The 26193-nt window shown below is 44.1% G+C and overlaps 2 protein-coding genes across 3 annotated transcripts in view; both read right to left on the minus strand.

Annotated features, from left to right (window-relative positions):
• CEMIP (cell migration inducing hyaluronidase 1) overlaps nt 1-26193 on the minus strand; it is an 857787-nt gene that overhangs the window by 469647 nt on the left and 361947 nt on the right. The window lies entirely within an intron of this gene.
• LOC147733310 (cell surface hyaluronidase-like) overlaps nt 8248-26193 on the minus strand; it is a 561460-nt gene continuing 543514 nt past the window's right edge. For both annotated transcript variants that reach the window (XR_015308517.1, XM_086957873.1), the window contains exons 23-24: nt 13790-13899; nt 8248-8935 (exon numbers count right to left, since the gene is read on the minus strand). Coding sequence is in view for 1 of the 2 variants with exons in the window: in XM_086957873.1 (XP_086813999.1) it covers nt 8781-8935; nt 13790-13899 (265 nt within the window). In the remaining variant the exon portion in view is untranslated. The remainder of the gene's footprint in view (nt 8936-13789; nt 13900-26193) is intronic.

The raw sequence follows: 26193 nt of genomic DNA on the forward strand, positions 1-26193 counted from the left end.
GAGTTCGACGAACAGTGTTCTCAATGGCAAATGCAAGGAAGTACCTTGTCCACCAAACTCTTGGCCTATCAACCCATTAAGACATTAACAGACCGCAAGCTTTCCATGGATAGAGCCCCTGCTGGCTTAGATGGCCGGAAAGAGTTGGAGTGCATCATACGGCCCACCCTATTTAGAGTGGACAGTGCAATGTACTTTTTTCGGCATGTCACTGCCCGGTAAACCTGCTGGCGAAGGAAAAAAAAATACTTACCCTCACACTCTGGGGAAAAATTCCAAGGTTGTGGGGGACCAGGTGTGTCTTTGTTTTTTAAAATGGGAAATTGTTTTTGAAATGGAAAAACAGTTAACAGTTTGGTGGACAGCTGTCAAAACAGACAACTGTCCAACAAACCTTTGGCACTTTGAAGGGAACCGCAATGATAGCAGATCCTTTCAACGTACAGAGATGACTGCTGATCTGGCCTCGATCTCGAAATCTGGCTAACAGTAGTCCTTCCAGTGGGGAGGAGGGGATGGGGAGGTCAATTTCTCCGCCACCCTCACAGTGGTGTTAGGATTGTTGGTGCTGGTCAATGTCAACGTTACAATAAAATCATAGAAGTTACCAAACCTTTGAGTATTACTGATGAGCTAATGAGTATGTTTGGCGTAAGTTTGTTTTTGTGTATATGGAAAGAATGGCATGTCTTACAATAATGCAGCTAGTCAACAAGGAAGGGGGTTCTGGAGTAAGCTCTCAAATAGTATCTGGTGTCTCATTTAATGGCATGGCAGTTCAATTCACAGATCCTCAAGCCTAGAAAGAGACTAGGAACCCACATGGACGTCAGCTACATTTAAATAACATGAAGTAACATTCAGTAGTGCAATGCAGTATAACAGACCCTAATATAATCGAATACAATGAATTGTGGGGCTGCAATGTATTGATTTTAATTTAGATTTATTATGTTAAAAATGTTATTACACTGCAGTCTTAGCTTTCTGTGCATCACTCAAAGACAAGATGAACACATCTTAGTTTATTAATTTACTTCTTAATAACATAACTGTGGTCTAAGGCAGAAACCCGAAAATTAAATGACCCCATAATTTGAACCAAAGATGTCTGGATGGCACCAAGCAAGAAGGTGAGTGAGTCAGACCCTCCCTAGAAGAGCTCCCATGTCACTCATCCAAGCATCTACCCATTTATACTTTCACCCTTCCATTTAGCCTCTAGTATCCACCATTTCACCATCCCGTTCTATCAGTCATTCATTCTTTCATCCATCACTCAGTCATTCATCATTCTGTCCCTCTATCCATCTGTTCACACATCCATCATCTATGCATGCATCCATGCGAACATCCATCCAACCATACTTTTATAATTTGATTTACCCATTTATCAATAAAGCCATTCATCTATCAATTAATACTTTTGTCCATCTATCCATCCATTCATCCTCAAATTCCCATTTACTTTACCCTCCATCCATCCGCACAGATTTCCATTTACAAAGTCATCTATCCTTACTAGAAGATTTCCATTTGCTCTGCCATCTTTTTACCATCCACCCATCCTCTCAGATTTCCATTTATTCTGCCATCCTCCTTTCACCTGCCCATCAAGCCATCCTCTCAGATTTCCATTTACTTCGCCATCCTTTCACCTACCCATCTTTCCATTCATCCACCACTTCATCCACCCATCCATCCTCTGATTTCAATGTGCTCTGCCATCCATCCATCCTCTCAGATTTCTATTTACTCTGCTATCTCCTACTCACCTACTCACACCCCCATCCTTTCACCCACCCATCTACTCATTCTGTCACCCACTCATCCACCCATCCTCTTTTCCACTCATCCACCCATGCTTTCACCTACTCATCCATTCTTCCTTTCACCCTCCCACATATCCATCCATTCATTCATCCATCCTTTTATCCACCTTTTTTTCTCACACATTCATCCATCCATCCAATCTGCCACTTATTCTTTCACCCACTCATCTCTCTATCCTTTCACCCACTCAAGCATCCACTCATCAATCCATATTTTAATTTTCTATGAAACCATCTTTCTTCCTTTTAGCATTAATTTTCAATTTTTCTGCCAAGTTGCAGGTAAAAAAAGCTCATAAATAACCTCACCCCTGCCTTAGCTGGTAAAGGGAGGGGGAGGGGGGGGGGGGGGGGGGTTATGATGTCCCTTCACTCCATGACATTCTAGCATTAGGATGAACAACAGGCCTGACTTTGAAATCATTTTTACATTCCGAAAAGGAGCTAGCAAATGGTTAACCTCTGTGATTCGTTGAATAAGTTACTTACCTTTGGTAGCACCTTACTGGTAGAGAATCTATCAAACCGCAGATACCTTACCTGAGAATTATCCCTGGGTGTCAGACTGGATCTTGAAGTTTTTCTTGAGCAATACCCCTGTGAGTGGGTAGGTGGCTATGCATATCGTTGTCACCATCGTCTGCGCCAAAAGTTAATTTCGGGGTGCCTTTATAGGCACCCATCCAGCGAAGTGACATCAGTTAATTTTCATGATTTTCCACGCTAGAAGCACAGAGCCACAAAGCACACTGACCACTGGGTGGAATACTAGGGCCCTGAAAGAGGACAGCCCTCTACCTAGAAATCCGTTTGCAGAGTGGAGTGGATGGGCGGGTCGGTAAGGAATCCGCGGCTAGATAGAGTCTCTACCAGATAAGGTGTTACCGAAGCTAAGTAAATTGTTTCATCTGACAGAGACGTTTAGTCTCACATTCCTTACTTTAGAATAGACACCCAAGCAATATCTCCCAGAGGTGGGTACACAGACCAATTTCACATGAGGAAGTCCTGCAGGACTGAATGGGCAAAATGCCCATCCCTATAGATCTGGCTGCCGAGGCAGTAGTGTGTGGCAAACATGTGTAAGGAAGCCCACATGGCTGCCAGGCAGATGTTCAGGACCAGAACTCTGCATGCTAACACACTGGTTACAACTTTAGCTAAGTTGGAAGGAGCATGCAAACCCTCAGGTTGTTGCTTTTTAGAGAATACATAGTAGATTTTAATACAGAGCATGATCCATCTTGAGTTGGTTCTCTTCTGTATGGCCTGTCCTTTCTTCTCTCCCACATACCCCACAAAGAGTTGGTCATCCAACTGGAAATCTCATGTGCAGTGAAGCTATAACGACAATGCTCTTTTTGGGTCCAGACAGTGAAGTTGCTCCTCTTCCTTGGAGGGATGAGGCGGAGCATACAAAGTAGGCAGAGTGTTGGATTTTCCTATGTGAAAGAGAGTGAGCTATCTTGAGAAAGGAAGCCCTCGTACGAAGCACCAGTTTATCTGGGTAGACTGCCAGGTAAGGAGGGTTGGATGACAAGGCCTAAAGCTCACTGACCTTCCGGGTAGATCTTATTGCCACCAGGAAGACTGTCTTGATGGTAAGGAGCCTGAGAGGACAGTTGTGCAAGGGCTCAAATGGAGCACACATCAGGAACATAGGACCAGATTAAGATCGCACTGAGGGATAACGAAAGGAAAAGGAGGGAACACATGTACAAACCAAGAACCTATGTACAATAGGGGATTGGAAGAGAGATAGTTGGTCAGGCAACCACAGAAAAGCAGACATAGCAGAAAGGTATCCTTTAACAGTGCCTAGAGTAGAGCCCTTCTGGGCAAGGGAAAGAACAAACAGGAGAACCAGAGAAAAGGAAGCAGAAAGAGGGTCAAATTATTTCTCTGCATACAATGCCACAAACTTGCCCCAATGGCAGGCATGTACCATGTTGGTGGAGGGACGCCTGGCTGCCAGAATAACATTGCAGACTCCAGCTGGAAGGTCGAAATCTTTCAACTATTGGCACTCAATCTCCCTGTAAAAAGGGGGAGTGTTGGCAGGTTCGGGTGTAGAACCCTCCCCCACAGCTGTGACAAGATCCTCTCGAAGGCCTCCTGGAGGACCAATGGCATGCACAACAGCTCGGAATACCAGACTCTCTGATGGGGGCCACAAGGATGACTTGGGCCTGTAGTACCTGATCTTCTTAAGAACTCTGGGCAGGATTGGTATGGGTGGAAAGACATACAGGAGGCCTGAGCTTCACTCGAGATGGAAAGCGTTTCCGAATTAGATCTGCCTTGGAAACTCCATGCACATAACTGCTGACATTGAGCATTCTAGTCAGTGACAAACATATCAAACCATGGCTTTCCCCACTGCTGAAAGAGACCTGGTACCACCTCCTGATAGAGACACCATTCATGATTTGCTAGGCATCTTCGGCTGAGTTTGTCCACTCTGCCATTCAAAGAGCCCGCCAGATGTTGAACCAACAAGGATATGCACTCCGGTCCCATCCATGTCCAGAGATGCAGGGCTTCTTGACAAAGGGTTCACAACCCCACCCAGTGTTTGTTGCAGTACCAGATTGTGGTGGTGTTTTCCATGAACACATGGACTAGCCTTCTCTTGATGTGCGGAAGAAAGGCTTTCAGTACCAGCCAGATCGTCCAGAGCACCAACGGGTTGATGGGAAGACCGATTCCACCAAAGACCAGAGGACTCTGATCTCCATCTCTCCCAGATGGCCACACAATCTCAGGAATGATGCATCTATCACGATGGGGTCTATTGCTCGCCCAATCGCAGTACTGTCCGAGATCTAGACCATGTTGAAGAGATTCCCGTGATGCTGCAACCACTGGAACTTCAAGTCCCACTGCAGAGCCCACATATACCAAAGGGCATACATCACCAGCAGGATGCAAGAGCCTTAGAGTCAGTCTCACAAATATCCAGGATAGAGGCAGGAACATTGGTATCATAGCCTGAATATTCTGGACTCGCAATTCAGGAGGATAGACCCGAAACTGCGCCGTGTCCAGAAAAGCTCTTAGGAGAGTCTGAGAGGGAGTCAGGTGTGACTTCGGCACAATGACAGTAAACCTCAGCGAATGCAGGAGGTAGGCCATAGTCTCAACGGCGGAGTTGACAGCCTAGGCCAAGTCCACCTTCAACAGCCAGTTGTTGAGATAGTGGAAGAATGGCCCCCCTGATCTCCGCAGATGAGCAGCAACCACCGCCATTGCCTTGGTAAAAATCCGAGGGTTGCTAGTAAGAACAAAGGGGAGTACGGTGAAGTGAAACTGCTTGTGACCCACCGTGAACAGCAGGTAACGTCTGTGGGCGGGCAGGATGGGGAAGTGAAAGTAGGCGTCCTGAAAGTCCAATGCTACCATCCAATCTCCAGGGTCGAGGGCAGAGAGGACCTGATCAAGAGTGAGCATTTTGAACTTCTCCTTCTTGAGGAAGAAATATAGGGAGTACAGGTCTAGAATAGGGCTAAGGCCTTCGTTCTTTCTGGGCACCAGAAAGTAGCAGGAATAGCAACCACGACCCACTTCTGGCATCGGCATAATCTCTATGGCTCCTTTGGCAAAAGAGACATTACTTCCTTGCGGAGAAGGGACAGATGGTTCTCTGTCAGCCTGTAGTAAGTAGCTGATATGGAGGGTGGACTGGTCTCGATGGGGAGGGAGCAGGCCCTTCGGATGATGTGCAAAACCCACCAGTTTGATGTTAAAGACTGCCAGTGGGCTAGATTATAGTGGTTCCTGCCAACCACTAGGTGCCGATAATGGTAAGAGGGCAGACTATATGGGTTTGGAAGCTGCGGCTGCCGTGGGAGTGGTGGACTGGCCCAACCTCTGGCTGCCTGAACATGAGGTCTGTGGGTACTGCTTCTTCAGCCACACAGAGGGTGGGAAGCATGCATGCCACACTGGCTGGACTGGTAATGACTTGCCTGGAAGCCCCTTCTTTGGCAAAAAAAAGAATCAAAAGGCAGATTGAGGCTGACAAGGGGCAATGGAAAGGCCCAAGGACCTAGCCATAGTCATGCTTTCCTTAAAGTGCTGAATCCACCTTGCCTCTGAAGAGATAAGAGCATATCCATAAGTGATGTTTGGCCATCCCCAGAAAAGCCAGTCGTCCTCAACCAGGCGTGGTGCTGTAGGGCCACAGTCAATGAAACCGCTCTGCCCAGTGACTCAGTGGTGTTGAGTCCACAGCTAATGGTGAACTTAGCTGCATCCCTCCCATTGGCAACAACCTGGGAGAGCATGGCCCAGCCCTCCTCCAGAACCACTGACAGCACCTGTGCAACTGTATCACAGAGTGTGGGAATAGCATCCCAAAAGGCACACAGTGTTCACTGCCCATAATGCCAGGCTGGTGGAATATTTTCTTGCCTAATTTGTCCAGCCTTTTCGATTCCCGATCTGGTTGTTATGGTTGGGAATGTGCCTGAATTTACTGAATATACGTGGGAAGTGGAGCCTTGGGTGTAGGGTGTTTTGTGAGGAATATAGGGGTACCCTGGAGCAGGGCAGTGGAGGCAGGCTACTATCCTGTTCTTATGAACCCCTGTGTTGGGCAGGCCTCAGGTCCCAAGCAGGAAATCAGCAAGTGCCTCATTAAATGGGAGAAGCGGTTCTGAAGAGTTAACTTCCAGCTGAAGCACCTGCGTCATGACATTAGTCTTGATTGCTCCAAGGGCAGGCTAAGGGCAAAAACTGCAGCCGCCCTCCTCACCACTAATTCAAATGAAGCTCCATCCTCTGTAGACATGTTGGGGGAGAAAGCATGCTAGTATCTGGAGAATTATCCTACCTGCTTATGTCTGCCAAATCCTAACACCAGTCCATGTTGCTAGCAAATGGCTGGTATTCTTCAGCGTCCAGCGACCCCTCCCATTCCTCCCCGAGACCTACCCCATAAGAATTAGGCTCAGGTTTGAGCCTGGATGGCATGGTTCCCATTGGCGCCAGAGTTTGTGCTGGTCGATGCCCTCCGGCTCCATGTCTGAATCGGGGATATAAATGTGGAAGGCGTCACCAATGCAGGGAGTTTCAGCTTTGGGACCTGCACTAGGGCAGGTCGGCATGACATGGCCAGCACCCATTCGGATCCATCTGTGGATCTCTGGGGTCTGACTGGCACAGAAGCTGCCAGCGTGGATCCAGAAGGTTGCCTCCCAAACCTGCAGGGCCCGAAGCATGCCGGAGGGAACAGACCGCCCAAATATGAGGTGCATAGCCTCATAAACTCTCTTAATTGGGAAGGGGTTGCTCCGGCTCCTGGAAACTCAAGGGAGGCACAGAGCCGTAGATCCAGCCCAGGCACTGGCTGAACCATGGAGACAGGCTTAGAGTGACGCTTCGTCATCTCGTCGGCCGATGGACGAGGTGATGTCGAAACATGCTTTGACTTCTTCTTCCTCTTGCAGTGGGACTTAACAGAATGACCCCATGACTTTGAGTGCAACGAGGATTTCGGACTCAATAACTTCTCCAGGGACCTTCCTCTTGACCAGGATCTGGATTGTCACGGCATCACATGTCGAGCCAGCAGGAGCTTGTGGAAGCACTCCCTCTAAGACTTTGGGTGCATGGTGTGGCAATCGGAGAAGGCCTTCGGATCGTGGTCACACTCAAGGCACTAGAGGCACACAAGGTGTGGGTCCATCACTGACATCAAGCGGTGCCAGGTGCCACAAGGCTTCATAGATGTTATTCCTTCCACACCAGGAGGAAAAAACATCAAAACACATCAGCAAAACTTTGTGTCTGCGCTGGCTGGCACGGAAAGAAAATAATTGATGTCAGCGCCCTGGGGTTGCACCTATATAGGCACCACGCATGTCACTTCTGGTGTGGGCAACGCTGACGATGCCACACGGAGACAAAGGATGTCACCAACTGGGGCATAGGGGTACTGCTCAAGATAAATATCTGGATCCAGTCTGATGCTTGGTAATAATTCTAAAGTAAGGAATCTGCAGCTAGAAGTATCTGTGTCAGATAGTCAGCTTTCACATGCCTCCTCCTTTCATGCTCTCATGAAGTCAGAGTATAACTTAAAGTACGAAAATGCATCGCTTTCAGATTGACAAATGTTGATCTACAGAATACGATAATATGTTTTGGTTTTTAAGACTATTTTCTGCACCTTGCTAAATTATGACTAAATGAACAAAAATGTGCATACTTCATGGAAGAAAACTGTTCACAGCATCTTATTGTTTTCAGATATTCTTCTGTGGAACCTGCAAGTGTAGGGGTGCTGCAGCACCTGCCACACTCCTGCTTCCAACACCACTGCAACCCGACAGACTGTGCTCCATCCACCGAAGCCTGAATCAGGCACTTAATCACAGAATGAACCATTGGCTGATACGCATTTACACACAGTGTGAGTCACTGGCAGATGACAGTTTACGCAGAGTGTAAGAGTACTAACACAAAAGTATGAGTTTCTCTCATCACCTGTGTTTCAGTCTTTGAGGGAGGAGCTGATGATGCCCATCAGGACCTTTAACATTTAATTTGCTTTCCTTATATGAAACGTTTCACACACACACATACATTCTTAGGGCATTTATTCATTACAATAAATACAAGTGTAACAGACTACCATGCAGTCTGGAATGCAACAATTAATATTATTGTGCCACTGCAATAATGTCAAGTTCCTTCTATGCCCTTTTAGAAAAAAAACGGAGACTTTAATTAATTAAGTTAGGCATTTCCTCTGATGCTGAGGACTTGTGTTCCCTTGAACAATCGAGGTTCTCCACCGAACAGAACTCTCCTATCCTCCAACACAAATGTTCAAAGACCCTCAAACACCATGAGAGAACACGACATTCTTCCACCTCTGAAGATCAAGGTGTTTCTCCCCAGCCTGAGGAGAGCTGGACCTTTTCGTACTCATCTTTCAGCTCCTTAAGGCTTTGGATGTGAAGTTGGGCACCTGTATTCTCTCTGCACCAAAGGCAGGTAGGACAGCAGTGAGGCAGGTCTTTGGTCAGCAGAATGGTTCAGAATTTGAATCCAAGAAGGTGTGGGCTGTCCCTTGTATCCTAGCATGGCAAAACTTCCTGCAGAGTTAAAAATAGAAAAGAGCCGGTATCAACAAGAAGGAACCTGTGCAAGATTAGTCTGTTCTCAGCAGTGCAGCATCAATGTTTGTTTCATTATATGTAGAGGTTTTTCCTGTCTCTATCAAAGGCAGTGAAACATGCACACTAAAAGCCACAAAGAATTTAAATTTCGGCCTGCAGGGTTGCCAACTTGCAAGGCTAAGCTGCAGACCTGTTAAAAAGCAACTGTGAAACTGCATTATCTATCAAGCACAATGAAGAATCTCAGTTCTCTCGCTGGAGTTTCACTATTTGGTTCTGATCTGTTACTGATATACATGACTCCTTCAGAGCCCAACCTGTGGAACATTCCCTTCCATCCAGTAACTATACTATTTGAGTGTGACTTCACTAATAAGCAAGATGCCAGGGAGGCCTCTTTTTCAGATGCAAACTCTCCTTCCTCTTCCAAGAGTCTCCATTCTTCTTCTGAATCCACAAGCCCATAAACTATTACCTTACCCATGAGATTTCCTACTCGATTTCCTCCCCTATGACACCCTGCCTCAGACTTTTCACTAATAAGACCCCACTCTACATCCTCACCCAACAGTACTCACTCTTCATAGTCACCCATGAAGTACCCACTTTACTTCCTTAGCCATGAGAACCTCTATCTACTTCCTCACCAATGAGACCCTCACTAAAATCTTTCACCCATGAGACGCAAGTGTACTTTCTTACCAAAGAGATCCATCAAATGTCTCAAAGAGAAAACCCCAATTATTTCCTTACCCGTAAGTCCCCAATCTACCGCCTCAACCTATGAAACCTCCACTTAACTTACTTATACATGAGACCCCCCACTTAAATCTTTCACCCTCAAAACACCACTTTACTTCCCTACCCAAGACAGCCAGATGTCACAAAGTGAAACCACCACTCGACTTTTTCACCCTTGCCAACAAACTTGAATTCTTCAGCCATGAATCCTTGCTTTTCTTTTACCCATAATAACACACCCCATTGTATACTTCACTACTTCGAGACATGTCTCTTCTAAGTTACTCACTATTTTAGCCCCCCTAAGAAGGGACCACAAGAGGCGAACATAAATTGGTAAAGAACTACGTACCTCTCACTGCTAGGAATGCAAAAATGAGGTCTGACCTCAGCCAGTAATGTTACATAAGTGGGAACAAGGACAAATAAACACATGAGAGAGAGAGTGATTGTGATTAATGAAGATGGGAGAGCGGGAAAAATAACAATTAAGTTCTCCATCTTGGTCAAGAAATGTTTCCAAATCCTTTATCAGAAAGCATGAAGAGGTACTTTCACAAGGAGTTAGTGAAGGGGAAGTGACAATAGAGGTGGTCATGGTTGAGAAGAATACAATCAGAGAACAGACTCAAGAGAGGTTTCCTTTACATGGAAGAATGAGGAAAGAAAGAGTGACAATGTCCTCAGCCACTCCTGTTCAGGAAGCAAGGATTACAGTAACAGTGAGATACATCTCAACATCTAAAGCAAGAGAAGCACGTTAAGAATAGATCTGCATCCATCCGAGAAGACCAGCTTATAACAATCAATCTGATTATTAATGTACAATAAGCTTACAGAGCACAAAAAGGGACTTGTCCCAATTATCTGAAACTCCGACTCCCCCGCTACCATCAAGAGAGACACCTGAGATCAAACTCGCAGACCCTACTGGCTGTACCTCGAGCGAGAAGAGCGAGACTCGGAGGTAGATCTTTCTCAGTAGGCACTGAGAAGCTTTGGAACTCCCTCCCCCCTGCCATCCAATCTGCCCCGTCAGAAGCCATCTTTAGGAAACTCCTAAAGACTTGGCTCTTTGGACAGAAAGCCTAGTACCTCTCCCTGCATCCCTCTCTGCTGCTGCGGTTTCTTTTCAGCGCCGGGACACCTCCTCGCGAGGTAGCTGTTCGCGCTTTACAAGAATCAGTATTATTATTATTATTAAACCACACTTGTATACAACGAACTAGACCTGGGTGAAATTTCAATTCTGCCGGAATAATCAGAGTAATTATGCATTACTCTTGTGATAAGAAATTATAAAAATTATGCAAATACGTCAGCTTTGTAATTACGAGTAATTTGGGGCAGAAATCCTTCTACAAGAGCACAGGAACAATGAACTAACAATAAACTAAGAGAGAGTAGCTGGCTAGAGCTGTTTGTGTCCTGTAACGGTTAATGCTTTTTTCTTAGAGCATCCTGCATCCTCAGGCTTATTTTGAATGCAAAGGTGCATTTTGCACTAGCAAAAAATCACTAAATCCTGGATTACGCTTTTTTATTTTTCTGTAATTATGAGCCAGAGAGAACTATGCTAGTTACTCCTACCAGTACAATAAACCAGACCACATACTGTCATTGTTAGTCCTGTCAGCCTAGGGTGGTCTTCTCCCAAACGCTTTGCCTTCCTCCTCCATTTTTTCTGATCTTTTGTTTATTGGCACACTTTACCACTGCTAACCAATGCTAAATTGCACGTTCTTTCTCTACTAAACATGTTAACATATGCTTACACCCAATTGGCATATTTAATTTACTTATAAGTCCTTAGTAAAGTGGTACTATGTATGCCGAAGGTTTGTAAACTAAATGCTACTAGTGGGCCCACTTCAGTAGCCCTTTAAACATGCCTCAGGCCATTGGAGAGCCTGTGCATGCAGTTTAAACTGCCCTTTCGATATGGCAAAAACATTTTGCCAGGCCCAAACCTTTCTTTTTAATACATATAAGTCACCCCTAGAGTAGGTCCTGTACAGCCCAGAGGGCAGGATACAATGTATTTAAAAAGTAGGACATGTAAATTGTTTTTTTACTACTGCTAGGCCTATCTCTCCCATAGGATAACATAGAAGTTGCCTTATTTCTATGCATAAGTGTAATTTCCCAATGGGAAGAGACAACTTCTTCATGTTTGGTGTCCCTGGAATCCTAATTCAAAATCCTAATTTATGGTGAATTCGGATTTTAAAATATAATTTTGAAAATGTCACTTTCAGAAAGTTGGCATTTTCTTGCCTTAGCCATTTGGTGCCTGCAGCCTGTCTCTGGTCGCATGACTGGATGTATGGAGTTTGTGTATTATTCCTAGACAGCCACACAAAATGGGAGCTTAGGTGTTACTGGATGGGCCATCACTGGCAGGATGGGAGGGAGTTGCTGGTCCCAGCCTCCTTTACACCTGAAAAGGCAGTGTTCTGTCTCCACACAAAGGGCTTAATGACTCTGCGTTGTCTCTTCAGCCAGCTTGGAGCCAAGACAGAATAGACAAGGAAATCCATGCACTTCAAAGACACTGTCGCTTCTCCCACCTTCCAGGCCCAAGGCACCAGTGTAGAAAAGAAGTAGCTCAGACGCCACCACTTCAGTACACTTTTGGACCTGTTGATACTCTGCCAGGAAGAAGGACTACTGTGCTGCTGAAAGGACTGTCACTCTGCAGGACTGCTACTCTGAAGGAGCTGCTGCCTTGGTGTGATGGCCGGCTGACCTCTTGCCTGGGGAGAAAGAACTGGACTTGCAACGCATCTTGAACCCAAGACCCCAGAGTGAATCTGATCTGAGCCACAAGAATATAATAGCCTCCCCAACAGCTCCTGGACCTGTCTTCAACGAGTTCCTGAACTCCAAGAGGTGCCTCTCACAACCTGGACAAGTGGTCTGGCTCTTGACGTCTTAAATGTAATCTTCTGGGCTCTTCACAACCGCAAATGGTCCCATTTGCACTGGAACCGCATCGCTCACACTGAAAATCAGCGTGCGCCACTGCAAGCCCCTCTATTCCTGCAGCAAGCATTGTTCGCCCTCGTTGTCTACCAACACAAAGCCAGCCAGTCCACGATGTCCGGCCTGCACGTCACACTCCATTGACCACCACCAGTAACACTCTTCTTGCTCCTGGTGACCTACTTCCACGTGAACAGGGCTCTTGGCACAAAAGTTAAAAAGGTAAACCATCAGCGGGACTAATCTGGGACTGTGTCCTACCTGTCCACCAAACCAGTTGATTTGAACTTTTGACTTTGACCTGGTCCAGCATGCCCAGTTGGCCATGGTTGGCGCTTTATGCTATTAGGTGCTAAAATGCAGTTTATTCTTTAAAAATGCATAACTCTGTATCTGCTAATTTGCTATTTGCTGTTTTGGTCTTGTTTTATTTATTAAATTAAACTCTATTTATCTAACCTGGTGTAGGATCCTTTTAGTGTGATGCTTTCACTGTTCAACTGTTTTTAATGTTGCACCAATATTTTACACATTGCCTCCAAGTTAAGCCTGACTGCTTTGGGCTAAGCTACCAGGGGGTTGAGCATAGGTTAATTTGGGTATTGCTTGTGCCTTACCCTGTCTAGGACTGTAGTTGCTGCTTGAACATGACTCACACCCCAGTCAACCATTCACCCAATTTCTAACAGTCATTATAAGAGCCATGCTAAATCCAGGGAGAGAAACATTATAATACATGTATTATCATCATGTTATGACACTAATGTTAATGATCAAGGGATGGTGCTCATTGTCATGAACATAATATATTGGCTTGCAAAAAGATTTTTCAACCACACTCTTGGATCTAAATATATAATCCACATATTATTGGATTTGCATAATTATTTCAAATTATTGAAACTGGCACATTTCAACCAATATTGTGTGTAATCAAGAGACAATACTTGGGTGGTTGTTTACCCTATGTGCTTCTGGTGGATGTTATTTGGTTTATAACAAAAAAGGTTGTTTCTTGTGATTTTAGGCTTCAAATCAAGTAGAGTCTTACTTTGAACATGTCTTATGTGGATGGAATATGACCACAATATGCAGTATAGTTACCTTTCTCAAAGAGAGTGACAGGCTTCACGGAGCCAAGTTTCATGAACAGAGACATTTCCGAACTGGAAGGAAGCATTTTGGTACCACGAGAGCAGATAACAACAACAGACCTGATATAGAGAGACAGAAAACAAAGAACTGAGAATAGCAGGAAGTAAAACAAAGGTGTAACAGATATGTTTTTGGAAGAGGCACTAAATGAGTTGACACACACACATGTACATTTAAGCACTCTATTCCTAAATTTCATACATTAGACAATGTACATGTACACGGATGAAGAGGATGAAGGTATCATTCAAGGCAAATTGTAGCTGAGGAGAATAGGTATAAACTTATAAAATAAGTTATGGTTTCTATAGTTTTCTGAAGTTGTTTACTGGTATTGTGCTTAATGCTAATGTTAGGTCTCTTAATGCTAATGTTAGGTCACTTAAAAGAGGTGTTTGGATAAAATATTGAGTTGTAACTATTTGGGAGCCAAAAATGTCATAAATAAAAATATTGTGATACAAAAATATTGTGATGCCACAATATCGTTGTCAAGAATATTGTTTTTTTTAGGTAGGTAACATTGTTTTTAAGAATGGAGTTTTTTTTAAATTGTCCTCAGTAATATAGTTGTAAAAAATATTGTTTGTTAATTATTCTAATGTATTTTAGTTCATATATTCATTTTTTTGTGTTACTATTGTTTGTATAATTGTTATTATTTTTTAAATATAGTTTGTAATTTGAAGTGATTTAGAATTTTAATTGGAATTGTTAATAGTAATTTATTGTGCTGTAGTAGGTTGTTGGGCTTGGAAGGGTACAGGGTGGTAAGTTAATTAAGCAATAATTATTATTAATGAATCATTTTTATATAATTACATGATTGATATTCATTAGGTGAATTATGTAATACTTTATTTACATTTTAGGTGTGGGTTGCTGGGTTTGTAGGGGCATAGTGTGGGAAGTTAATTAAGTAATAATTAATTAACAATTATCAATTTAGAATACATTACATATTTGATTATAAATTAGGTACGTTTAGTAACATATTTCAGTTATTTTGCTATGTTAGGTGCAGGTTGCTAGGCCTGTGGGGGTTAGGTATGTAGTTATGTAATAATTAACAATTAATTGTCAATTATTTAACTGATTATTTACTATGTAAATTGTGCTATACTTATTTATTTTAGTTTTATTTTAGGTGTGGGCAGATAGGTTTGTATGAGTACAGAATGAGAAGTTAATTATGTAATACTTGAATAATTCTTTTAATCATATGTTTTTTAAACAGTAATTATAACAATTATATTTAAAATAGTAAATAGTGAATTATTACTTGTAATTGATAATTATTATTTAATTGATTGTTAAATAGTAAATCTTACCCCTCCGAAGTCCAGTACTTTCCCTATTATTGTGCTGTTTGGAGTGGGAATAATAAATGTAACTCCTCAAACTTCAACACTTTCCATGCTGCTGCATAGATGGAGTGTGAATAGAAAAAGCTAACCCTTCCTAAGTCCAATGCTTTTTCTACTGTTGTGCTGTTTGGAGTGAGAATAATAAATGTAATCCGCCTGAAGTCCAAGTTTCCCTTTTGTTGCCTAAACTGGAGTGGGAATAGTATATCTAATACCCCAAGACACCAATACTTTTCATATTATTGGTTGCATATTATTTGCTTATTTTTTAATTTTATATTCAATCAAAAGAAATTCTTTTGATACTGGTAATTTTATATAATTTTTCAATTTTTTAAATACTTTTTTGTTATTTGTGTTTTTTGTTTTTAATTTTTTTATATTTCATTTATATGGTAAATTGTTTAATATTTTGTGATTAAATTGGTAATATTTTTGAGTTGTATTTAAACTCTCTCTCTCTCTCTCCCTCTATATATATATATATATATATATATATATATATACTAGCAGCCCGTCCCGACGTTGTCCGGGTATGAATTGCTGCCTGGCCAGTAGTATATTGTTTTCTAGGATTTCGTTTTGATAGCATTTCTTATCTGTGACAGGCCTGTGAAACGCTCCAATTCACAGTGCACTGCTGATGCACTTAAGAGTGCGCGTTCAGTAGTGTGTGAACTCGAGTTTCCCTAGTTTATTTTTCCTTGCAATATTATATAGCGCGAACTCGACAACATGGCATGAGCACAATTTACATTACAGAAGAACACATTCATTTGTGCTTTGTCTCCCCATTCTTTGGCACGGGGAGACAAAGCGATTTGCTTGGAATCACAGGATGTTGAGCTGATGCTGAGATTCGAACGTAGCTCCCCTGCTCTAAAGTTCGCAATCCTAGAAGTTGTGGCGGGAGGTGTGTCTAAAAGTGAATGTCGGTGCTGGCCATCAATGAGAGAGACCTGTGCATTTTTCAAATGGGTGGTGAAAAAATATGAGTATGTTGCTGGAGATGTGAGCCGCCATGCCACCAATGTACTTACCGGGGGAGGGTAAACACCCATTAATCCGCAACTTTCTTTCCGCATACCATCACTCCGCATACTTTCATTATGAAAGTACCATGACTCCGCAATGCCATTATAACGCATGGCATTACACTTTATATGCTTTTACCACGCATACATTTACAACGAAATTCGTAAATGCATGAATGGTAAAAGCATGTTTTTTTTTATGTTTGAATAAGGTAAGTATGGGTATAGGGGTATATGTTTTAGGGTACTGAGGTATATGTTTTGGGGTGTTTGGGTATTTTAAGGGTTCAGATATTGGGTACAGAGGTAGTTTTAGGGTTTAGGGATAGGTATGGGTTTTGGGGTACAGGGGTATTTTTAGGGTTCAGAGCTAGGTTTGGGGTTTGGGGTATAGGGGTATTTTTAGGATTCAGGGGTAGGTTTGGGTTTTGGGGTACAGGGGTATTTGAAGGGTTCTGGGCTAGGTTTGGGTTTTGGGGTACAGGGGTATTTTTAGGGTTCAGGGCTAGGTTATGGTTTTGGGGTACAGGGGTATTTTAGGGTTCAGGGGTAGGTTTGGGTTTTGGGGTACAGGGTTGTTTTTAGGGTTCAGGGCTAGGTTTGGGTTTTCGGGTACAGGGGTATTTTTAGGGTTCAGGGGTAGGTTTGGGTTTTGGGGTACAGGGGTATTTTAAGGGTTCATGGGTAGGTTTGTGTTTTGGGGTAATGGGGTATTTTAGGGTTCAGGGGTGGTTTTGGGGTACAGGGGTATTTTAAGGGTTCATGGGTAGGTTTGTGTTTTGGGGTAATGGGGTATTTTAGGGTTCAGGGGTGGTTTTGGGGTACAGTGGTATTTTTAGGGTTCAGGGCTAGGTTTGGGTTTTGGGGTACAGGGGAATTTTTAGGGTTTAGGATAGGTTTGGGTTTTGGGGTACAGGGTATATTTATAGGGTTAAGATGGGTTAGTGTTTAAGGGTGTTGGGGTATTTTAAGGAGTAAGGGTGGGTTATGATTATGGGGTGCAGGGGTATTTAAAGGGAGCAGGGTGGGATTAGCACACAATATGAGACATGGCATGAAGGGCGGAACGCACCTCACGCCCCCAGCCTTTGTCACGCCCTCAGCACACGCCCACAGCACAACGCAGACATGCCCACAAGGGACTACTTTGCTGGCACGGTTCTTTTACCTTTTAAATGTATACGGTGGGCGTTTGCATAGCCTATGTCCTTCTGCTGCAACTGCCCTTTCCAATGCTGTATTGGGTGTTGCGATTAGTGCTGTGGTTCCTGAGATTACCCACCTAAAAGGTTTGGGCTCTCTCTTTATTATATTAGTATAGCTATATATATATATATATATATATATATATATATACTAGCAGCCCGTCCCGACGTTGTCCGGGTATGAATTGCTGCCGGCCAGTAGTATATTGTTTTGTAGGATTTCGTTTTGATAGCATTTCTTATCTGTGACAGGCCTGTGAAACGCTCCGATTCACAGTGCACTGCTGATGCACTTAAGAGTGCGCGTTCAGTAGTGTGTGAACTCGAGTTTCCCTACTTTATATTTCATTGCAATATATAGCGCGAACTCGACAACATGACATGAGCACAATTTACATTACAGAAGAACACATTCATTTGTGATAGGCACGGGGAGACAAAGCGATTTGCCAGGAATCACAGGATGTTGAGCTGATGCCGAGATTCGAATGTAGCTCCCCAGCTCTAAAGTTCGCAATTCTAGAACTTGTGGTGGGAGGTGTGTCTAAAATTGTATGTCGGTGCTGGTCATCAATGAGAGAGACCTGTGCATTTATCGAATGGGTGGTGAAAAAATATGTGTATGTGACTGGAGATGTGGCCCGCCGTGCCACCAATGTACTTACCGGGGGAGGGTAAACACCCATTATTCCGCAACTTTCTTTCCGCAAACCATCACTCCGCATACTTTCATTACGAAAGTACCATGACTCCGCAATGCCATTATAACGCATGGCATTACATTTTATATGCTTTTACCACGCATACATTTACAACGAAATTCGTTGTAAATGCATGAATGGTAAAAGCATTTTTTTTTAAGTTTGGATAAGGTAAGTATGGGTATAGGGGTATATGTTTTGGGGTGTTTGGGTATTTTTTTAAGGGTTCAGATATAGTTTTGGGTTATGGGGTACAGGGGTAGTTTTAGGGTTTAGGGATAGGTATGGGTTTTGGGGTACAGGGGTATTAATAGGGTTCAGGGCTAGGTTTGGGTTTTGGGGTACAGGGGTATTTTTAGGGTTTAGGGATAGGTTTGGGTGTTGGGGTACAGGGTATATTTATAGGGTTAAGATGGGTTAGTGGTTAAGAGTGTTGGGGTATTTTAAGGAGTAAGGGTGGGTTATGATTATGGCGTGCAGGGGTATTTAAAGGGAGCAGGGTGGGATTAGCACACAATATGAGACATGGCATGAAGGGCGGAACGTACCACACGCCCCCAGCACATGCCCACAGCACAACGCAGACTCGCCCACAAGGGACTACTTTGCTGGCACGGTTCTTTTACTTTTTAAATGTATATGGTGGGCGTCTGCATAGCCTATGTCCTTCTGCTGCAACTGCCCTTTTCAACGCTGTATTGGGTGTTGTGATTGGTGCTGTGGTTCCTGAGATTACCCGCCTCAAAGGTTTGGGCTTTCTCTTTATTATATTAGTATGGATATATATATATATATATATATATATATATATATATACACATATATACATGTATATAAACACACATATATATGCGTGTGTTTGTATTTATAAAAGTATATATTTATATATAATGCTAAGTCCTAGTGGAATTTATGCAATGTACGTGATGTTAATGTAATATACTATAATATTTAATATTTACCATTTCAAACTAGATATCTTAAAAAATGATATTTTTGTATGTTTTGGACGACATTAGTGTTAAACGATATTTTTCCCCTGATATTTTTGTACTTAGCATTATAAGTGTAGGGACATGATATTTGGTTAACTATATTTTTTAAAGGATATTTGTGTCAAACAAAATTGTTTAACTAAATATTGTGTCAGGGATCCCTTCAAAGTACTACAGGGGGAAATATGTGAAAGGAGCACAGAGAGGAAAGCAAAACTAGGGAGAGAGAAAAAGATCTGGAAATTTGCCAAACTGAAATACTGAGGTTGGGGAACGAGTTTTTCTCCAGAATTTAATTTGATAATTCTGAATAGATACTATGTTTTCTTCACAAGTCAATTGTTTTCCTTGCACATTTATTTGCGCTGTCAACAAAAATGCATGAATTTAAAAAAAAACCTCACTTTTAAACCCTTTTGTATACATTCTTTGGTGAGTTCACATCTGACAGAACTTGCACATTGACGTGCACATTTAAAACAATCAACACTACAATGGATCAGCCAGGGTTCAGCCAGGGTTCAGCCAGGGTTCAACCAGTTCCTTAGTCCAGTGATGGAGTCTTCTAAGTTGGTCCCATTGTAGGTTTCGATGCAGTGCTCCATACAGTGACCATTCTAGGTGGATCCCTCCCTCTCACCCCACACCAAAGCAGTCCTATTCATTATCAAAACTATTTTTCATGTGAATATTTACTATTTTCATGTGAATATTTACTGTTGTAAAGTTCTCTGATACCTGATAACAAATAAATAAATACATAAATATATAAATAAATTCAAAAGGTGTCAACTGTGATTGCCCTGATTGACCTAGGCATAGAAAGTACCTCTGCTGGTCTAAATAGTATACTTGAATATACGCCCTAATAATTTTTCTCGATTTACAGGTGGCTTCTACCACCCTGCTGCCACCCAACACAGAGAGGATCTGATCCAATAATCAGAAGACACGCAGTTCCATCTTTTCAAGTGTCATTTTGCATGGACAGGGTTAACATGGAAGAACAAGTCAGTGCAAACACAGCTAATAGTCAACCATCTCCACAGAATCTCAAAGGGAGGAAAAAGCTGCCAGTCCACGTGCTGCTGAGATTGAATCATTGTGAAATGCTGAGCAGATCACCCACTGTATATAAAAGCTGCTGACACAGATATACACATTCCGAAGCCTCATCAGGAACGCTCCAACTGCATCTATCACAAGCACCTGACATGGAAAGTTCTTCATAGAGGGGCTTGAAAGCAGGTGAGCTAAAGGGATCAAAACAGAGGTGCTCCCACTTCTGAAATGGAAAATAAGTCTCCTTCTGCCAGAAGTCAGCCACGTGAGGTACACAAAGCACAGTTGTCAATGACAGGATCTATCACTCAGCCTTTCCCTATGTTTGCAGAGATCTGCTTCAGCTCTAGGATGCTTCCCTCAAGGATCAGGGAGAAGATGCCTTGCTTGTTCCCAGAGGGACCCTAGCCACAAGCGTTACTGCAGTGCTTCTCTCAAGTGTTTCCTGGAGGCTTATGCTCTAGGAGTCCACTCATCTTTAACCCAAGAGTCCACTTAAAGCCTTACCTCGATTAGCGTGCCATTCTAATACACCACAAGGCCGCCTCAATACATGCCAACCAGTGCATGTAATGTCAACTTGGCCAGAATACACCAATGTATTGGCCAATCAGTGGACACTAGGAGATGTTTTCTAAACAGAAGTTCAGCTGGTGCCAAAGAGTTTGGTGCAAATACAGTTCATTAGATATGACCAGCTTGCAATTAACAATTAGACAGATAACACAAGTAAGCTAGATGTCACCAGAGACAGATAACAATTAAATGGATGTTTTCATTACGCAGGAACATAGCTGTTTCCATTTTGTAGTAAAGTAGATATCAAAAGTATACATTTAAATATTCAACACAAGTTTGCAGCTAGCTAAATATTACAAGTTCTCGCTCAGTTAGCAGATAGTTAGATGTAACTGGTTCGTGCCCAGTTACAATCAAAAAGTTAAATATATATCCGTATGCTGCACTTAACTAGAAATTACCATTCAATAGTAAACAATTTGCGATGTGACAAGTTAACCGCTGACAGTTAAATAGAGAAATTCTTAAACAGTTTGATAACACCATCCCAAGCCATAAGTTAAATAAATGTAACCAGTTCACTAATAACGGTCAAATAGACATCATCAGTTTACAGCTGACAGATATTACCAACTCAAAGCTAACACTTAACTAGATTTCAATATTTCAAAGCAAGCAGTTCAACAAATATCACCAGGTGACCCCTCATACTTAAATAGATATCATCAGTACACAGCTAACAGATAAAAATACATGACTACTATATAGTAAACAGATACATACATATCACTAGGTTACATCTGTCAGTCAGCTACATTTTAATAGTTTAATACACACTTAAAAAATACCACTAGTTCGTGGACAACAGTTCAATTAATGTCACTCGTTCATACCTTGCTTTAAATAGATATCGCAGTTCAAAGCTAACAGTGAAGCACAAAGCACCAATTCACAGTTGAATAGATATCACCAGTTCAGTTAGCAGTTAACAATATTCTCCGCCCTCTGTGTATCAACTTTCAAGGCTAGTTGCTACCCACGGCTCTCACAGCTGACATTAGGTGGGGTGCACCAAGAGAGAGACCAGCTCTGCAATATTATCACAGATTTAACACTCGGTAATCTTTCCACTTGAAAGAACAATAGCCTCAGTGCACAGACACCAGTCTAAGGAGGTTTTAGCTGCATGACGGCCTCTGTTGGGAGATTCAATGCATTCAATTAATGGGCCTTGCCATCTGGTAATCGATTGCAGACTACCACCGGGAATGAATGGGTTGCTGGGAAATTATTGGGAGAAAGGCATTCAGAGCGCTCACCTACATCAACCGTAAAATGTAAGGCTCTCACAAAACGGTCTACTTTTCCTAATGTTTTATATCCCACACCTGCAGAACCTGCTCTGCTCGTCGATGATACATGTGGTCCACGTATCCTCACATCTTATAGGACATCAACTCAACTGCTGTTTGCAAATTTACACCTAGTGAAGATATTCTGCTTGGGTGCTGCAGAGATGTTCGAACAAGAATGTCCTCTACATGCTAAACAGGTATTCACTGTAGGAGAGTAGGGTCTGCAATCCTATGATCACCCGGACTTTTTGCTTTTGTTTCACTGGTTTATGACTTTCTCGAGCTGTGGGCCTGCCAATCAGACCCACAGCCTAGCTGTTCTCTCGCTAAATTGATGTGTGTACCTTAGGTGCATTACCCAATTGGAACTGGGCCACCTTGTCAGACCCTGTAACTCAGGGCATCGGTGTACCCAGGGCCTACCAGGGGCTGAAGCATGTATTATGCCACCCCTGGATGGCCATCTAAATCTGACACAACTGGCTGCGCGACAGCTGGGGCAACGTGGCGTACTCGCTCGTTGCTGTAGGTATAGTATCCCTATATCTAACCTTAAGATGGACACCCGAGTTCCTATCAGTCACTTCTATGGCAGGCCTTGACAATCCTGAAGGCAGAGTGCGTGGAACCGTGTGAATTGGGCTCTGGCACGAGCCGAGCCCGGTTGCAGCTTGCGGAACCAAGACCCAATGGCTGTTCCATGATAACGCGTACCATATCGGTAACTTCGGTATCGCGTTATCAAGACATGTCGAGTAAGGTGTCATACGAATCGGGATGCTGCCCCCTCACCAATTCTGGCGACGAGGTTAGCATTCCGCCCTTCTAGAGGGACACGACATGTACATAACTGTGAACCCCGGTTAAAGTCAACTGAAGCCTCAGCTCCACAAAATGGATGCTGCCACCACAGACACGAGTCTGACCTCCTGCTGCTGGGAGACCTTCCAGCGAGGAGAGCTTGGACAAAGGGTTTCCTGTCCGGGGCGGTGTTCGCACCATCCCAGACAGGGTTTTGTGTATCCTGGGTAGGCAGGGCTTTACAGGAAGGTGACTGCGGTGTGGCACCCCGGTGCTCCTACGCATCTGCCGGCTAGAACCAGTTCCAGGGGCACACCAGCCACTGACCTGGGGAAAGCCCGGCATGGGAGAGGGGTGTAACTACCTCCTTCCTGGTCCCACCCCTAGGGCAGGACCTAGTCACGTACCCACCCCTTTCTTTAGGATAAAGGCAGGAGCGGGGACCCTTCCAAATTAGATCATCTTTGAATCAAGAACTACTTTCTACGAAAGGACATTCGAGACTCTTCTCAAGATTTCTCCCTTGTGGCTAAGGAGTAGTCACCCTGCATCCGCAGGGACCATCTAAGAACTCTGCGGTTTGCTGCAAGTCCTTCCTCAGGAATCCGACGACCCAGCTCGACGAGAACCGGCTTCCCTGGCACCTCTGACCTCTACCCACATCGTCAGCTCAGCTGAGATCTGTGGGTGCGACGAGACCTCGAGGGACCGGCCATCCTCAAAACCTGCACGCTTTCTTAACCAGCACGACCACCGAAGGAATCCTCTGGTGAGTGCTCTGGGGTCCGAGAAGCCCCGACCCTGAGCAGCTCCAGCACCGAAGTGCAGTCTCCCAGCATCTCCACGATCTGCGTGGGGCCCTTCTGCTTTGCTGTTCAGAACGTTGTCCGATCACTAGCCGCTGGCTTGTGACTCTTTGACGACAAACGACAACCAACGTTGCTGGTCTGGTTGCTCCAGACTAGTCTTCGCTCCCTTCTGCGAGAGGAGCACCCCGGACCCTCCTGGTCCACTCAAGACGCCATTTTAGGCCCACCACGTGGCCCTGAAATCTGCCAAGGCGTGTTGCCCCAATCCCGGGCCCAGCGACGCCGACAGCATCAACCTTCGTGGGACAGCTCGCACCTCCATCCTGGTCGCCGACAACGCCTCCTGGTCCGTGAGACTGCAGAGCCTAGCGTCGCCCACTCACCTAGTCGAGGTAACGGCCATCCGGTGCCCTCCTGGTACCCTCTGACTACTGGCTAGTAGTACGAACTTGGTCCCCTCTGCTTTCAGGTATCACCTATCTCTGATCCAGGCTTGGATCTCTACAAACTATTCTTCACTGGTCGCCGGCCAGCAACTCCTTCCTTCCGGCTCCTGGCTCGTCTGCGAAGATCCCCGACGCCTGTAAGACTTGTGCAGCCGCAGCCCTTGTGGCTAGGTAACTTCGGCATTTCGGTGCCCGCATAGCCTCCTTATTTAAGGGTCCCGAGTCCCTCGCTTCCGACTTGCCTTATCGGGTCCGCCCGAGACCACTAACCTTTCTGTGCCCTCGGGCACTTGTATTGATTGTGCACTTGAAGTATTTTCCTAAGAGTTTTGTTCTGTGCTTAGTACCCTGTCCTCATAAAGAGTACAGGGCTGTTGTGATTCTAATAAATATACTGTTTATTTTCATAACACTTGTGTGGTGTCCTTTCACTTGGTGTTCAAGGGGTATGTGATGGTATAACAGCTGGCTTAACACGCCCTCTAGAGTTTAGCCCGAAGACTGCTCGTATCCACGCTACTAGGATAGCTGGTCTAAGGTTGACTTACAACCAATCACCATAAGGGTCGTTTGGACCGATGCATAGTGGTCGCTAGAATAGTGAACACTGCATATCGGGCCAACTTCTCACATCTACCCCTGCAATGAGTGCCCGACTGCATGTGGAACTGGTATCCTGACGTTTATTTTGGCCCTTGTGTCTTGCTATTTTAGTATGTGCACAGAGGCCAGGTCTGTCCCTTACAATGCTAGATACAGAGCCTATCCTGCAAACTGGAGAGGGTACCAAGGGTTCCCCTTATATTAGGCAATGGAATTCTGTCCTTGCTATAGGCACATCAAGAGAGCAGTGATGCGAAACACCATTGTTTTGTGAAATTCGAGTGTGACCAGGTCTTTTTTCTGTTAGTGAGAGTTTGACATACTATTTCCCCTCAAGTATAGATCATCTGTTATGTGAATCCCAGAACCTTGTACTGACATTTCGAATGTGTGTCAAGTGTGTGTGTTATGTGCAGTGCATACATAGCACATGCATGGTGGTAGGACTCTGTGTGTTGTTTGAGTAAAGGGACCAGTGTATTCCATTATGAACTCCCCTGGTTCAACATAGCACAAAATAGACAGTAAGCATAGCGTACCCAATGAATGGTACTGTATTGCCTGCATTTCTGTGACTGAAGAATGCAGACCCAGACACTGAATTGAGGAGGATGGAGACTGGGCTGCATTTAGAAATTCCATGAGGCTCCCCTTTTTAGGTCTCAGCCTGCGTAGGCTGCGCTTTCGCAGTCTCGCCGGCGAGATTTTATGTTTTCCAGAGTGGGGGCTTGAATCCGCCCCTTTTCTCCATTGGCTGGCTTCCTAAACGGAGGCCATCCATTGGAGAAGAGGGGCGTCTGTCCATTTAAGCCTCGTCTTTTTTATATTGAGGGGCGTGTTTTTTTAGGTTCTTTCTCTCCTCTTCCCATTGACTGGAATTTTACATTCCAGCCAAACGGAAGAGGAGAGAAAGAAAAACACGCCCCCCAGTCGGAAAACGACAGGGGGTTTCTCTGAAGCATTTCTGCTTCACCTCGGAGAAACATGGTGGTGTGGAGCGCTCCTCTCTTGCCTTCCGGATCAGGCACCGTGTTTGTCACGTCGTACGCCCGTCCGTGCCCCGTGAGGATCTCCGGTGAGTTGTCGGTGCTTTCAGTCTACTCGGCGCTTGGCTGGTCTTCGTGTCGAGGATGGAAGGCAGATCGGAGGGCTGAGCCCCCCTGGGGCCAGGGCTGACTCACGCTCCTCATGGTGAGTGCAGTTCCGGGCCTTATTGAATGAGTGATAGCCAACTGATGTTGTGGATTTTGATACTGACAGTCATATGAAAGGCTGTCAATATCGCAAGTAGATAATTTCTACTCTAGTCACCTCAAGACACGACGGCAAAGAATGGTGAAAGCAATGACGTGGTCAGTTACCAGCTTATTTTGATGTTGGCCTGTGCCAGTTAAAGGCTAAACTAGGAAACTAACAGCTAACCAAAAAGAGTAGCCAAAGGCTGAGAATGTTCTCA

The sequence above is a fragment of the Lissotriton vulgaris genome, chromosome 2_1 (assembly GCF_964263255.1).
Source record: "Lissotriton vulgaris chromosome 2_1, aLisVul1.2, whole genome shotgun sequence".
Taxonomy (NCBI): domain Eukaryota; kingdom Metazoa; phylum Chordata; class Amphibia; order Caudata; family Salamandridae; genus Lissotriton; species Lissotriton vulgaris.